At 42.3% G+C, this 15,303-nt stretch overlaps 1 protein-coding gene across 1 annotated transcript in view; it reads right to left on the minus strand.

Moving 5' to 3' along the window:
- ANXA4 (annexin A4) overlaps window positions 1–15,303 on the minus strand; it is a 54,039-nt gene that overhangs the window by 15,179 nt on the left and 23,557 nt on the right. The window contains exons 2-6 of the mRNA XM_033125134.1: window positions 13,401–13,455; window positions 8,094–8,181; window positions 4,323–4,417; window positions 2,104–2,217; window positions 1,165–1,255 (exon numbers count right to left, since the gene is read on the minus strand). Of these exons, the coding sequence (XP_032981025.1) occupies window positions 1,165–1,255; window positions 2,104–2,217; window positions 4,323–4,417; window positions 8,094–8,181; window positions 13,401–13,409 (397 nt within the window). The 5' untranslated portion in view covers window positions 13,410–13,455. The remainder of the gene's footprint in view (window positions 1–1,164; window positions 1,256–2,103; window positions 2,218–4,322; window positions 4,418–8,093; window positions 8,182–13,400; window positions 13,456–15,303) is intronic.

Here is a 15,303-nt window from a genome sequence, read left to right on the forward strand (position 1 = left end):
AGAGCGGAGTCTCAGAACCCGTGTTTGGGGACAAGCAGGGAACTGCCAAGCCCAAATTCTAGCATGTGCCTTCTCTGCCCCATCACTTGCTCAAGAGTTTCCCCATGATAAGGTCCAAACAGTCACAGCTGGTGGGGGGAGACTTCCTGCATTCAGCGGACGTGGGGATCCGGTGCTAGAACCAAACTCCCAAGTTTAGAATATGCTGCTCTGAACACAATAAAAAAACTATTATTTTTTGTTTTGTTTTCTTTCTACCAAAGTAGTACATGTTTACTAAAGAAAATTTAGGAAAAAATGAAGTAAAACAAAGGGGTGGGGGAAATAAACAAACAAACAAAAAAATAACCTCACCATAATCTAGTCACCCAGAAATAATCATTGATAACATTTTGGTGAATATCCTTTCTCATTTCCCTCATATACAGGTATTGTCTTTTTTTCTTTAAAAATATGGGATGGTGGCATACTATTTCGTGATTTGTCTTTTTCACTTATCCATATACTATACCCTTTAATGTAATTTAATAATATCCTTTAATATACAGTTTGATGGCTACATAATAGTCCATTGTGTGGGTGTACCATGTTTTGTTTAGCCAATCTGCTAAATTGTTGGACATTTTTAGCTAAGATAACCAATACCAAATAAACTCTGTGGGATTTAAACCTTTGTGTATTTTTTGTCATACTCTTAGGGCAAAAAGGCATGCATCTTATAAAGGCTCTTCATCTAAATCATTCTGTGGAAATTTTTAAGAGGGGAGTAAATGGCTATCATTCTGACGTGGCTGGAGGACACACACTCCAGCCTGAAGGTAAGTTGGGTGAGACAGCCCCTCCAGGCCATCTCCTGGAATGCTAAGATTCACTGGTGTCCCCACTTTTCAACAAGCACCTTTGATTCTCTGCTTGGTAACAAGGAACAGCTTCCTAGCTTTCAGGGTAAGAAAACACTGCCCTGGGTAGCCTACGTAGAGTGACATGTTCTCCTGAGAAGTCTTGAGACTCCAACAATCACTTGCCTAGACAGAGGTCGGCCTGAAAGCAGAGCTTGGCCAGTTTGATCAGTGGGTAACCCCCAACCCCTCCCACCCAAATCTGCTAGTCTAGTTCTCAGGTCACAGTGATACCTCAGCCAGGGCTACTGAGGATGCTACATACGCTGCTGGTAGGTCTGGCTTATGCGGTGGATCTCCTCGGGCGTCCGGGAGGCCAGGATCTCGATCAGGCAGCCCTCATCGGTGCCAGCTCCCTAAATGGGAAACCCAGAGGAGAGGGCTTTATGTGTCAGTTTGCAAAACCAGGGCCCGGACAGAGAAGGAATACAATCAAGAATCTGTAGAGAACAAAGACAACCCACAGGGTTCTAACTACAGGATTGGCTCACTTTTAATTGTCCTGCTCAAATTCCAATGTGTTTACTATAGTCATTGTTATAATACACATTTATGGGCTATTTCTATGTATTGGTTATTATGCTAGGTTAGGGACAGTTTCTGCCCTCGGGGGGCATAATCGTTCCTTGATCTCCTCTTGTACTTTTCCTTTGAAGGACAGAATCTTCTGGCAAAGGCTGTTACCTCTTTGTTTTCCCAGAGCCTAGCCCAGAACCTTCCACAAGACTGAGTATTTATTGATATGGTTGAGGACAGTACTTGTTTTTGAATTTCATACTTGATCATTAAAAATAGGCAGACCCTGAGCGAAGGCACCGTGGATCTGGTACGTAGAGAGACTGAGAACCCCCTCCCATTATTTTATGCCAGTTCTGAGCCTACAGCAGACCCAGAGACCCCCAAGGTGTCAGGTGTAAAGTTTCATATCTCAAAAGCAGCTAACACTGGAGCTGCACCAAAAGCACTACAATCACTCCCTACGGAGCCACAGGAAAGAGTGAATGATTCCGTAAGTTTCTGGAAAACAACTTTTCAGTTACAATTGCTATCATGTAGTGTCACGTTTTCAAGCTGTCATAAATGCAGGAGAACCTTTCTCCTATCCCTCATCCATCCCATTCTCACAGGGCGGTCGTCACAGTTTCTTGAGAAAGCTCGTCAGCGTTCGCACTAACAGCGCAAAGAGCATGAGGGGAGCACACACCTTCATGGCCCTTCGCAGCTCCTGCACGTCGTAGAGCACGGTCGGCGTCATCATCCCCACAATCACCTGCTCGAAGTTGCCACTCAGTTCTGACTTCAAGTCATCTATCAGGTCCTGCAATGCGAGAGAGCAGCTTGCTTAATTGCTACGGTAACTTAAACTAGCCACTCTCAAAGAAATGAGGTCTCTGAGAACTTTTCAGGGGACCTTCAAGGTCAAAACTGTCTTCATAATAACACTAAGACATTATTTGCCTTTTCACCGTCATTCTCTCACAATTGTACCGTGGAGTTTTCCAAAGGCGACTTGACATTATCTACAATCATGTTAGAAGGCTATTAAAATACACCTCCCTTTTCTAACTATGCATCTGGGCAAGACCAGATTTTCTTCACATACGTCAACCAAAACCACATATTGCAAACAAACTGATGCAGAGGCAGATATGAGAAGCTAGCTGTCGTCCATTAAGCCAGACATCAAAGAGATTTGAAAAATTTAAAACAATGCCAATCGTCACGCTAAAAAATTATTTTGTTTTGGAATACGTAGCTGTTTTTCATAAAAATGTTATTTATATTAACCTGTGAGGGGTTTATTGATTTCTTACAAAGTAAACAAATACATATTTTACAGTCTTAATTTCTAATATAGTAAATAGCAATAGCTATAACCCACAGAAAACAAAAAGTCCCCAATGATTTAAGAGTGTAAAAGGAGTCCCAAGATCAAAAAGTTGGTCAACTCTGACTTAAGTGTAACAATATACCCTGAATGTATTTCCAAGTCAATATTCACCTACGACGTTTTTAACAGCTGCAGAAATTCCTACATTTAGATGCAATATAATTTCTTTAACCAGTCCCCTGTTTCTATTTTTCTACTGTTACATACACAGTTGTATCTTTTGAATCATTTGTGATTATTTTTTAAGGCTCAATTTCAAATAAGAAATGTAATTCTTTGGACAAAGGACCAAATTCTACAGACATTTTTCTACATTTCCTACTAAGACAGGTCAGAGAGTTTAAGATCCTGCTTAATAAGATCAACCAACCAATAAGAAGCAAGTTCACATCTCTGACCCTCACAACCCTGATTCCATACCACAATATTTCAATCGATTGTGCATATTTTTATGTTACAGCCACGTATCAAATGAATAAACAAAAAAATTAGTACTTCATCCACTAATGTCGGTCATCTTACCAAACTGCCATGAGATTAGCTTAGTTTTGAAGCAGCGTAATCAACCCCAAATATGTGTGGCAACAGGCTTTAGGTCTCTAGTTCACACATCACATGCCCGTTCATGTCTATGTGTGCTCATTAAATTTCTTTGGGGATGAAGAGGAGTTTAAAATGCCCAGAAGATAGTCCCAGCTATGAATAACCCCATTCCCTCCTGGGGTGCCTAGCCAAGGGTCACCTTGCAAATGCTCTGGGTAACAGCTGAGCCGGCCTTGTCCCCCAGCAATTTAATGCCTGTCTTTGAGAAGCACCCACAGTCTGTTTGGCTGGAGAGCATCTCAAGGATAGAAATACTTAATCATAGTTCCTGTATTCTGAGGCTGGAGACCCTCACTGATGTTTCCTCAATAAAAAGATTCTTGCTAATCACAGAGATAGGTTTTCAGTGATGTGGAATGATTGGGTGTAATGATGCTGGTTAAGTGTGTCACTGAAATGGAGGCAGAGGAAGGATTCCTGAGGGGTGTGGGATTCCAACTGGAAGGGGAAAACATGGTGAGGGAACCACCTCTGAAAGCAGAAGCTGATCAATTATGCGCATATACACAAACATGTAAGTAAGTCCCATTCTAGAATTTGATGAGGAATTGAAGATCGTTTAAAACAAACTGGATTTAAATATTTTCGTCAGGTTGGAGGGTCTTCATCCACAGTGGCCTAAACGAAGCCTCTTCAGGGTCAGGGAAGCAACACTGGGAGCTCAGCCCTGTCTGCTGTCAAAAGGGTGCTGGCTGAGTTCATTCAACAGCCGAGTCCCTGCGAGGACCTGGGTGGGAAGAGACCAAGGTTGGCCTTGAGCTCTGTGAATCAAGAGCTCCCTGAAATCACTTCTTGCTAAGGATAGCTGAGGGAATATGTTGCAACCATTTTTTTTCCCAAGAACATCTTTAAACAAGGCAACAAATCCGTCTTTGAAAAACACAGGGCCACTGCAAAATCTACGATAGATCAGAGAGACTGAGGCCTACCCTGCCGATGCTGGTTTTGTAGGCCGTCCTGATTTCCTGGCGCTGGGCCGTGCTGCGGTAGGCGAGGACGTTGATAATGGCATCTTCGTCGGTGCCTGGCGGTGGGGGAGCACAGACAGTGAGTGAGGGTCATCTGAGAGAGGAAGGAGAAAATGGGTTCCCTTGCACAAACCAGGGTCACCCAAACACATGCAGTGAGCTTTCTAAAAAAGAGGTTTGGTCAGAGGGTTTGTCTATTTTGGGGGGGAAACAGACAGTAGATTTGAGTCTTAGCTTCTCTTTTTCATTAGCTGTTAACCACTGAACAAAACTGTTAACTTCTCTGAGCATCAGGGTCCTCATCTATAAATGTGAGTGATCACGATCATAGAGCTGCTGCAAGTGTGAAACCGAACAATGAAGTTAATTACTGAGTACAATGCCCAACACCTACTAAATAAATGTTGACTGGGCTCATGCTTTCCCCCCCTCTTCTGGAATTCTTACTCTGTCCTTTGGATCTTCTGTATCTATTGCCATGTTCTTGCCTTGTCTCTCATTTTAATCTCTTTATCATTTTCTCTGAGTTTTGAAACAATTCAAATTTCTCTTTTAATTCACTCACTTGGCACTTTGCAGGGTCTAAATTGGCTGCTTATGGCATTCACTGCGTTTTAATATCTGTAGTTGGGTTTTTCATTTCCAAACTGCGTTTCCTGATCTCAGATGGCTCCTTTTTTAATAACTGCCAATGAATTCCCATGATGCAATACCCTACCAAAACTTTACGATGTGAATTACAAATTAGAAATGTCCTAAGTTTTGTTTGCCTGTTTCTGTAAAAGCAGCAAAGCAGCTTTTACAGGGGGGGCTTTATTCTGGTTTTGCAAATTGGTCCCTTGTCTTAGGAACAGCCGGATGTTCATGTGTGTTTGGTGAGTTTTCCGTTTCCTCACTGTTTATACTGTGTGGGAGCTGTGATGTGTTACAGAAGAGATTCTATTGAAATATTTCAGGGAGAAATGAAAAAATACAGATTCACCACAGTTATTGTTTCCAAGATTAGAGATCCAGAAAAATGTGGGATGTAGGGAAGAAGCTATAGAACTTAAGTGTACATACCCTAGGGACCTGCTTTCTGTTCTGTTAAAAAAAAAAAAGAGGGTAATAGACACAACCATTCTTTTTTCCTTCAGAAATCTCAGCTGGGGAGAGAAAGTTCATCACCTTTTGCTTACCTGCTTTCTGGGAAAGATACCATCCTTATTCCAGTCAGTCAGGTTTGAACCCATAAAATAGCTTTGGGTTTTTTTTTTTACCCTTTCTTCCTCCACATTCAAATTTCCTGCCAAGTCATGCAAAATCTAGCTCTGTGATCTTTTTTGCATCTGTCCCCTCTTTTTAATTCCTACTACTACCAACACCCCTTCAGGTGTTGGTATTCAGAATACTAGTTAGCAGACTTTTGCAGTTGTTTAAGAAGAAACCATGAGTGGTTTCTTCTTAAACAACTGCAAAAGTCTGCTAACTAGTATTCTAACCGTCTAATAGTGTTTCCAAAGTTTTGCAAGATTCATTTTCCTATAAAGAAAAACTCTCCGTGTCCCTTCCCTGTCCAGGAATACACAATGGCTCCCTACTGTCTGCTGGATTTACTACACCCACTGTAATCTGGCATTTGAGACTCTGCAACATCCCATTCAGTACTGTACATATCCACATAAAAGAAGCCCAGGCAGCCAAATCCATAGACTTAGCTCTTGCATCACTGTACTTGACCCAACGGTGCTGCACTCCATTTTCCTGACCTCCTTCACTACCAGTCTATCGGTTTATGTCTCCCTAAGCCCCTGCATTTAGCATCGTGATTCTGGCATGGGTTGCTTCTTGGCCAATGCCTCTGGGCCATCCCCCGACTCCATGTCTGTGATTCTATAGGTGGCCTTCTCAATAGCACCTCTACGACCTCCCTTTGGTACCTGCCCAACAGCCAACTCTGGCTTTGCAAGCCTCTTGCTATAAGCCACCTTTCTGTGTATTTACTGTGACGCCCTTAGGCCTTAGCTAACCTGGAAAATGGGGCAAGGCTCACACTCATCCCACGTCTTCGCTCGTGCTAGTCCGTTCTCCTGAAGCACATTCTCTCTTCTCTCTGTTTATTGAAACTCATCTCTCCAGGCCCACCTCAAATTCCACATTCTCCAAAATGTTTTGCCTTGAAATGTGGGAATTCAGATCTTCTCTCTGAACCCTAACGGGATCTTATTTGTGTCCCTCCTACAGCTATCATAGTAGGAACTGGTCATAGTTCTTTTCTGTGTATGCCTTAGCCACCTAGCATCCATGGACGAGTTGACCACAAGGACTAGGCTTCACAAACCTCGTCTCCTCCAACTATCCACCTTGCACTGGCCCCCACACAGCAGGCACTGAAAAGCACTGGCTGTGTCAAATGTCTCCTGACTCTGATTTTGAGAATTCTGAAAGCCATGTGGACCACATTCTGAATTATGGTGCCCTTGACATATACCAAACAATTAGGATAGACCTGAAAAGAAAAGAGTGGGCCCAGTACCTTTTCCATTTTATTTATGAAAAAGGGAAAATGAGGAGCTAGATACATAGATTTAGAACAGTGCTCTGTTTGGAGGTGGGCAGCACGATAGCCCTGTGGGTCAAACGCCAGCTCTGGAGTCAGACTACCTAGAAATGCCTAGAATCCTGACTCTAACACTTACTGGTTCTGAGACCTTGGGCAAGTTAGCCAACCTCCCTAAATCTCAATGGTCTCACCAATAAACTGCTATCAGGATTACAACAGTTAATCCATGGAGCACAGTCTGCCTGACACATAGAACTTAAGAAGAGTTCACTAGTATTGTTATTGTTGTTCTCAGGAGCACAGGGGCAAAGTAAAATGAACTCTTCTTGGATAGAAAAACTGGGGAACTAAGGCCTCACGGTCAAGATTTTTATCTGAATCTCAAGGAGGTTCTAAATAGCAGCTTTAAACCAGGGGGCACTACTCGGGCCAAATGTCCCACCCAAGCAAGGAACTAGGCCAGGGTAGCTCACTGTGCACTCTGCACGACTGTGCCTGAGGCTTTGCCCCCGGGAAGCTAACTGGAGGATCACGCACTGGAAGGCAAGCCCTTGTGGTTGTGTACACACAGCCTTCTCACATAAAACCCCACACACTGCATGTTGGGACTGCAGCCACGCCCATTACAGCAACGGGTAGAGGGACGCAAGGGAAAGAACGTGGACTTAGAGTGGGCAAGCCCGACCTTGGCACTGGGCTCTGCTGAGTGTGACGCATAGCAAAGTTCTACTTACTATGTGACTTACCCCATGTTACTTCCCTTCTCTAGGTCTCACATGCATAAAATGGGGCAAAACTAACATTAGCAATAGCTGCTTTCATTAAATCACAAGGTCGTTGTATATGTCCATTGAGATAATATTTGTGAAAGTGCTTTGTAAACCTTATGGCACTACACACACCCAGCACTAATTGGAAAACAAATACATTTCTAAATTTTTAGATATAGATTCATAATGTGGTGATGCAAAACATATTTCAACGATTGGGAAAATACAGAATGAGTACATTAAGTTAAAAATTCTGTAGTAAAAGTGAGTAATGAATGCCCTTCCTTCTAATTTGTCCTGGAAAGCCAACTTGTTCCCACTGTGTTTTCTTAGAGTGAGACCTACTCATAATTGCCAGCGGACACAGCACCCTCTGAGTGACTCTGTGACACACAACACATGACAAAGTGGGACACTTACCGAGCCCTTTCATGGCCTTCCTCAGGGTCTGGGCATCTTCGGTGGCATTGAATCCTGAAGCAGCTTTGACGGTGCCTCCTTTGGTCGCCTGAGCACAGAGAAAGACACGAGTGAGAAGCAGCAACTTACTGACACAGAGGCGTCTCATTCAGCAGACATTTGCTGAGCACCTACCATGGGCCAGACACTATTCTAGGCGCTGGGTTTACAGCAGGGACCATGAGAGATGAGGCTCTTGCTCCCATGGAGCTGACTGTTCTAGTTCAGGGGGACGGGGAGGCAGGGACAGACAGTAAACAAGCCAACAAATACATATTGCACCATGTGCCAGGTGGTGAGAAGTGCTATGGAGCAGAGAGAGAGGTCCTGGAGGGGCTCCTCTGAGGAGTGACATTTAGGCTGAGATCCCAATGACATGAAGCAGCTGACCATGTAAAAATCATGGGGGAAAGTGTTACAGGCCGAGGAAACAGCTAAGGGAAAGGCTCTGAGGCTGGAACTAGCTTTTACGGGAGCAGCAGGACAGAGGCCAGTGTGGCTCACAGTGGTGGGCAAAGGAGAGTGGTAAGATCAAGTTACAGGGCAGTCTATGTGTCATCTTGTCATACCCCCACACACAAAAAGGGGGAAAAATCAAACCTGAATCCGATCAAGCCTCTAGAGACAACTTACAGCATACAGAAGAGGGATGAAAATGTTAACCCACGCCACAGGGTTGGGAACAAACACATTTCAAGGGGAATTAGAAAAGGGAGAGATGGAGGGGAACTATAGCTAAAAAGAGATTTAAAAAGCATCTCAATAATCACAATGGGTGAACTTTATTTGGATCCTGAATCAAACAAACAGTAAAAAACAATATGACATTTATGGTACAATTGGAAATTTAAACATTGACTTGATATTGATGACATTAAGAAATCAGTGCTAACATTTTTAGGTATGATAATGGTATTGGGATTCTTTCATTTTTTTTAAGCGTTTTCATCTTATACGTATTGAAATAGTTTACAGATGAGATAATATGGCATTTGCTTCAAAATAACACAGGTGGGGGGAAGTAAACGAAGAGAAAAAGAAATAACACTGACCATGAGTTAATAATTATTGATGGGTACAAAGGGGCTATTTTTAATATTTGGTCTACTTTTGTAGGTGTTTAACTTTTGCACAATAAAATTTGTTTTCAAAGAAGGAAGGAAAGAAGAAGGGTGGGAAGGAGGGAGGGAGGGGAAGACTGAGAGAGAGAGAGAGAGAGAGAGAAGGAAAGGAAAGGAAAGGAAAGGAAAGGAAAGGAAAGGAAAGGAAAGGAAAGGAAAGGAAAGGGAGAAAGAGAGAAAGGAAAAAAGAAAGAGAAAAAGGAAAAAAGAAAGAGTAGAGAGGTGGGCTGGAGCCAGAACAAAGCAGCCTTCACAAGCCCGGTGAAGAGTTTATGTTCTATTCTAGGTGCAGTGGGAAGTCCCTGACAGGTTTTAAGCAAGGGGCTGGGGGAGATGATCAGATACATGTTTAAAAGATCATTCAGGCTGCTGTAGGGTGATGCAGACATGTTGAAAATCTGGGCCAAGATCCAGGGATATGATGTGAAACAAGGATGAAATAGTAAAGATTAAATCGAATGATTTAATTTGCTCCAAGGATGTACTATGGGCCATCTAAAGGAATGGATGATTTTTATACCCGTAGACAATTCTCTAGCAAGTCAGACTTGAGCTCTATGAGCTAGTCCACCTTGGCCTGGACCTCTCAGGCCCTCTCTGGCCCACATCAAGCCCATCCAAAGGCCTCAGAGGGTGGGCCTCATCTGCGGAAAGACCAGGCTTTCGGCTCCTAGACACGGTCAGCATCCAGCACTTAGTTATCACACTCATACACCTATGATAGGAACGTAGAAATCTATGACGTTAATTTCTATAGGCACTTATGGGTTGAATTGTACCTCCTCCCACCAAAAAAAAAAAAAAAAAAAAAGGATATGTTGAAGTCCTAAGCCCCAGTACCTCAGAATGTGATCTTATTTGGAAAGAGTCAGTGTAGATATAATTAATCAAATTAAGATGAAGTCATACTATAGTAGGTTGAGTCCTTAATCCAATGTGAGTGGTGCCCTTATCAGAAAACAGCATGTGAAGACAGAGACACACAGGGAGGACACCACACAACAGCAAAGGCAGAGAAATAGGAGTTAAGCAGCTGCAAGCCAAGGAATACCTAAGATTTTCAGCAAACCACGAGAAGCTAGAAAGAAGCAGAAGGAATCTCCTACAAGTTTCAGAGGGTCATGGATGTGCCAATCCTTGATTTTGGATTTCTAGCCTCCAGAACTGTGAGACAACAAGTTTCTACTATTTTGAGCCATCCAGTTTGTGATACGTGTCTATGGCAGCCCTAAGAAATTAACACAGGCACTTTACTTCTTTTCTTCTGCTATATACCGGCAGTAATAAGCAAATTAGAGATTTTCTGTCAAAATTCCAACATGGCCTAAGTTGGCCCTTGGCCCCACCATGAGACGGCTTTCTGAGCCAAATGTTTCACAAGGTTCTTTTAGAACTTCAGTATTGAAAACATTTTCAATGGTACTCAAATGCTGCTGCATTCAACTTTAAAGCAAACTGCATTGCTGAGGGATACTATCATGGGATTAAAATTAATATCTAACAAGATGAATCAATACAGGGATTTGCAAACATGGTTCAGCTTATCAATTAGCATTCTTAGAGACTCTTTTTTCCAGGAAAAAGATAAGCTTGGGAAATTTGTTCCTGTTTGTTCTAAAGTATCCATATCGATTAAATTCCAGGGCATAATGTACCATTATCCATTCTGGGAAGGCAGGGGATTCTACTCCAGAAAGGCTTCTTGTGGCAGCAGGCAAAGAAAACAGGGAGGATATGGGGAGGAATGACAAAAACGAATTGTGGAAATAGGTGTATTACACAATTAATGAAATATTCAGTTATTAAAATAATGAAAATGATAAAAGTAAAACAGATTAGAACACAATGTAATGGAATACTAATCAGCAATAAAAAAAGAATGGAGGAACAAACGGCTGATACGTATAGCAACATGGATGGACTGCAAAAAATATAATGCTCAGCAGTAAAAGCCACACACAAAGAGTACATGCTCTATGATTCCATTTATTGGATGTTCTAGAACAGGCAAAACAATCACTATGTATGGTGACAACCATCAGAACAGTGGTTGCATTTCTGGGTCATGAAGGAACTTCTTAGAGCGATGAAATGTTCTATCTTGATAGAGGAGTAAGTTACATGGTACATATATTCGTCAAAACTCATCCACTAGTAGCCTTAAAAGCTATACATTTCACTATGTGCAAATGAAATCTCTATAAAAAATTTAAAAAATACTTGAATACAGTATCCATTAAAACACATTTTCCTTTTAGAAATGTATCATATAGTGTGGGGAGCCATGATTTCTTGTTTATTCTGTAGCCTTGCAGACTGGCTCAGTTTATGGTTAACTTGTTTTAGTTCTTAAGGCATTGTCTCTGCCTACACCTGGAGGGTGCTTGCAAGCTGCTGAGGAATGAGGTAGGAGTGGCCGGTTCCCGGACACAGATCACTGATGATTATCAGGGTAATTGGTGGGCTTTGTCATTGAGATAATGACTTTGGGAAAGTTTCGGTGAGTCTGTAGTTCATATGTAAAAGTTGCAAATTTTACTTTCAATGAGGAAATGCTCACTCGTGATTGTTAAGCTGCACGTACACAGGTGGTTTATATTGGTAAAGGAAAGTAAACTCCGCGCTTCAGGATCACTGAAGACCGGCCGCATCATCATTTTGTGTGAGTGTCTTTTTTCATTCCCACTCCCCCATTCAGGAACTGTTCGATTTGTGGCGGCTGGCACGCCACAATATAGTCATTGCAGTGATTTGAAATTTTTTTAAGAAAATTAAAAATTCATATTTCTCTCATGTAAATAATTTTAATAAGCTACGGTACCATAGAGAAGATTAAATACATACTTAACTGTTATTTATGCTCTTATTACTACTGTTTAAAAACCATTATACACATGAGTAGGGTCTAAAGTAAAATGATGGAAAATAATTGGGAATTACAATACTGTGACTTATGTGTGTTTTTCCTTTCCTTTAAAAATATCCTTTATCTGTCCAATAAATAATAGTCATTATGGGAAAGATGAGAGCAACTGAGGTAATTTTCCTCGAGTGGAAAGTACATTAAAGTGTCACTTGGTTACAATCATCACATGTAGGAAGGCTGTGAGCTTGTAGAGGACAGGAAGAGTGTCCCATTAATTTTAAGTCCCCAGAGCCAAGTACCATGTCTGGCACAAAATAGGGGCACTGTAAACATTTCTGAATAAATGTTCGCCATGTCCAGGAAGACTCAGTTAAGAAGAAATGGATTTTAAATTAAAGTCTAAGAGATTTGGGGCAGACATGAGTACGCCTTTGACTGGCAGGGATGATGAAGAAAATTCTAAAATGCCTAATTAAAAAAAATTAAGAGTACATTACTATTTGTTCAGGATAGTTTACACATCTACCTTCCTAAAAGAAGGCGTCTAGAACTGGTGGGATCTCTAGTTCCTCTCCAGGTATAAGACTCTACTTCTATTATTCCCTCTTAAAAGAGTGAGGATCAGAATCACCCGCCTATTCAGAAACCCTGTGTGGGTGGGAGAAGGAGAGCAGATGGCCAGCTTCAGGTAGAGCCATGTTTGCAGTTAACAGGCTCAGCTTCCACCTCAGCATTGAATTTTATGGAGCTCTCTAAGGGATCTGATTCCCTGCCTGCCTCAAAGATCAGATAACCACGCTCCCAGGAGTCTGGTCACAGCCCAAAGCAGACGGCAGATGACAAGCTCCTATGACTAGATACACCCTTCTTGATGAGCCTGTAACGGTGGGGTTCCACCAAAATTCGGACGGCACTCATCTCCTGGTTGTAGAATCTACAGGATTTTCAGTGTTTCCTTTCTTTGCCTCCATTTTCCATAATGAACATGAAGTGGTGCTTCTGGAGAGAGAAAACTATAACTTGTTTCTGTATCTCAGGATGTTAGAAGCATTCAAAAGATTCTCTTTGAATTAATTTTCAGGGTCAAGTTACTCACCACCCCGGAAAGAAATTAAAATGGTGTTGTTAAAAAAAAAAAAAAAGAAAGAAACTGCCTTTTCATTTCCTCCTCCCCACCTCTGTTGAGCAAACAATCCTTTACATAAGCCAACAGTCCCTGAGGAAGCACCCTGTACCTGTCTGCGGCTGGCACCAGGTCGGGTGAGGCACTCCCCAACTTACCATGGCCATGAATCTGCGTCAAGGTCAAAGTTCAATCACACAAGCAGAAGGTCTTCTATGATAAAACAGAGGGGAAATAACTGTGCTGAGGGAAGTGTCATTAAAATCATTAATCTGGATAACTTACAGTTCGCATAAAGTTAAACCACAGGGAAATAACACCCAATTTCATCAAAAGGCCAGCTGTTTGATTAGCCAAAGATACAAGGACCAGACTAATAATTTAAAAATAAACTGTTTGAACAGGTAAGTCTATTACATCAGCAAAATACTTTCCTATCTGCTTTTCTGTTGGGAGATACACATTACAGAAATGATTCCTTGAAGTATATACATTACTTGTACTCAAGACAAGCCTAGATTCTAAACGAGTAGATCAGAAGAGGTGCCTCCCTAGACAGAAGAGGTAATCCAGCTGCATCAGGGAAAAGTACCGCACTCCAGCCTACACTGAGTGAGTGTGTGTGTGTGTGTGTGTGTGTGTGTGTGTGTGTATGAGAGAGAGAGAGAGAGAGAGAGAGAGAGAGAGAGAGAGAGAGAGAGAGAGAGAGACTGGCCAGCGCCCAAACATTAGACTTCATTTCCTAATAACCACTTTCACTGCCACCATCTCAAGACTTAAAGGTGCTTCTTCCATTTAAGCTGCAGCCTTACACACTCCTTAGTTCTCTTCAGCAACCCCTCCTTCATCAAGAAGACTAGAATCATCAGACGTTTATTCAGTCATTCAGAATGTAAGAAACGTCTTACTGTCGGCTGGGACTCTTGGGGGGTTCTCATGATATATAGGCAGTCCTCTCAGGGGCAGGCCAATTGACTTCCTGTTTCCATATCTAAGTCCAGTGGAAAAGGCTCCTTTCCTAAGCATTTAGTTAGATCCTGATACTCCAAGAATCAACCCAGAGTCAGAAGCATGGGCATCACCTGGGAGTTTGTTAAAAATGTAAGATCTCAGGCCCTACCCCAGACCCACTGTCAAAATATGCATTTTTACAAGATTCCCCAAATATGTGTCTGCACAGCAGTTTGAAAAGCGCCGGCCCAGACAACCCTACCAAGCAGCACTTTTCAATTATTCCTCCAAAATAACGAAATCCTACTTAACCCACTTTATTACCAATTAATTCATGTTTGGCCACATTCACTTTTCACCTTCCTGCTTTCCTCAGGTTCAGCTCCATTCTTCCTGTTTCCCATCATTCACTGCAGACTTACCTCAGGTTACACAAGGGAATGCCTTCCAGAGGCGAAATGCCAACTGGTTCTGGGGTACCACCTGAACAAAGGTGGAAATGAGCAGTGGCTTCAGGGACAGTGAAGAGACGAGGCTGCTGGAGCAGAGGGCTCATTCCAGGGAAGGCTCAGAAACGAGGTTGGAAACGCAGGCAGGGAACTGATTAGTAAGAGCCCAACTAAGGAGCTGGACTTGATACTGTGGGCAACGGGAAAATTGTGAAAAGGTCTTGACTTTTGAAGAGAAATGATACAACAAAAGACAGACGTTAGCAAGGTACTATACTGCAGGGTAGCCTGGAACGAGAGACAAAGGGTCAGGAAGGCTTGAGATACTACTACAGGGACAGACAGACAGAGGCGAAGACGTGGGAAGGGTGTGTGTGACACACATGAGAGAGATGTGGCAGAATTCTTTGTTGGACTTAGTGGCGCATGGGCTATACCGATTTATTCATTCAATCACCAAATATTCATGAAGCACCTCCACATTCCAGGCACTGTATTTGATGGAGACAATAAGACAAAGAACCTGCCTTCAAGGAGCTGACAGTCTGCCAGGAGAGACAGACAACAAATAAACAAATGAGTAAATAAGATAATTGCAGATACCAGCAAGATGGAAATACAACAAGATATGGAGCAGGGGTTAGCACACTGCAGCTTATGG

The sequence above is a fragment of the Rhinolophus ferrumequinum genome, chromosome 13 (genome assembly GCF_004115265.2).
Source record: "Rhinolophus ferrumequinum isolate MPI-CBG mRhiFer1 chromosome 13, mRhiFer1_v1.p, whole genome shotgun sequence".
NCBI classification, from domain to species: domain Eukaryota; kingdom Metazoa; phylum Chordata; class Mammalia; order Chiroptera; family Rhinolophidae; genus Rhinolophus; species Rhinolophus ferrumequinum.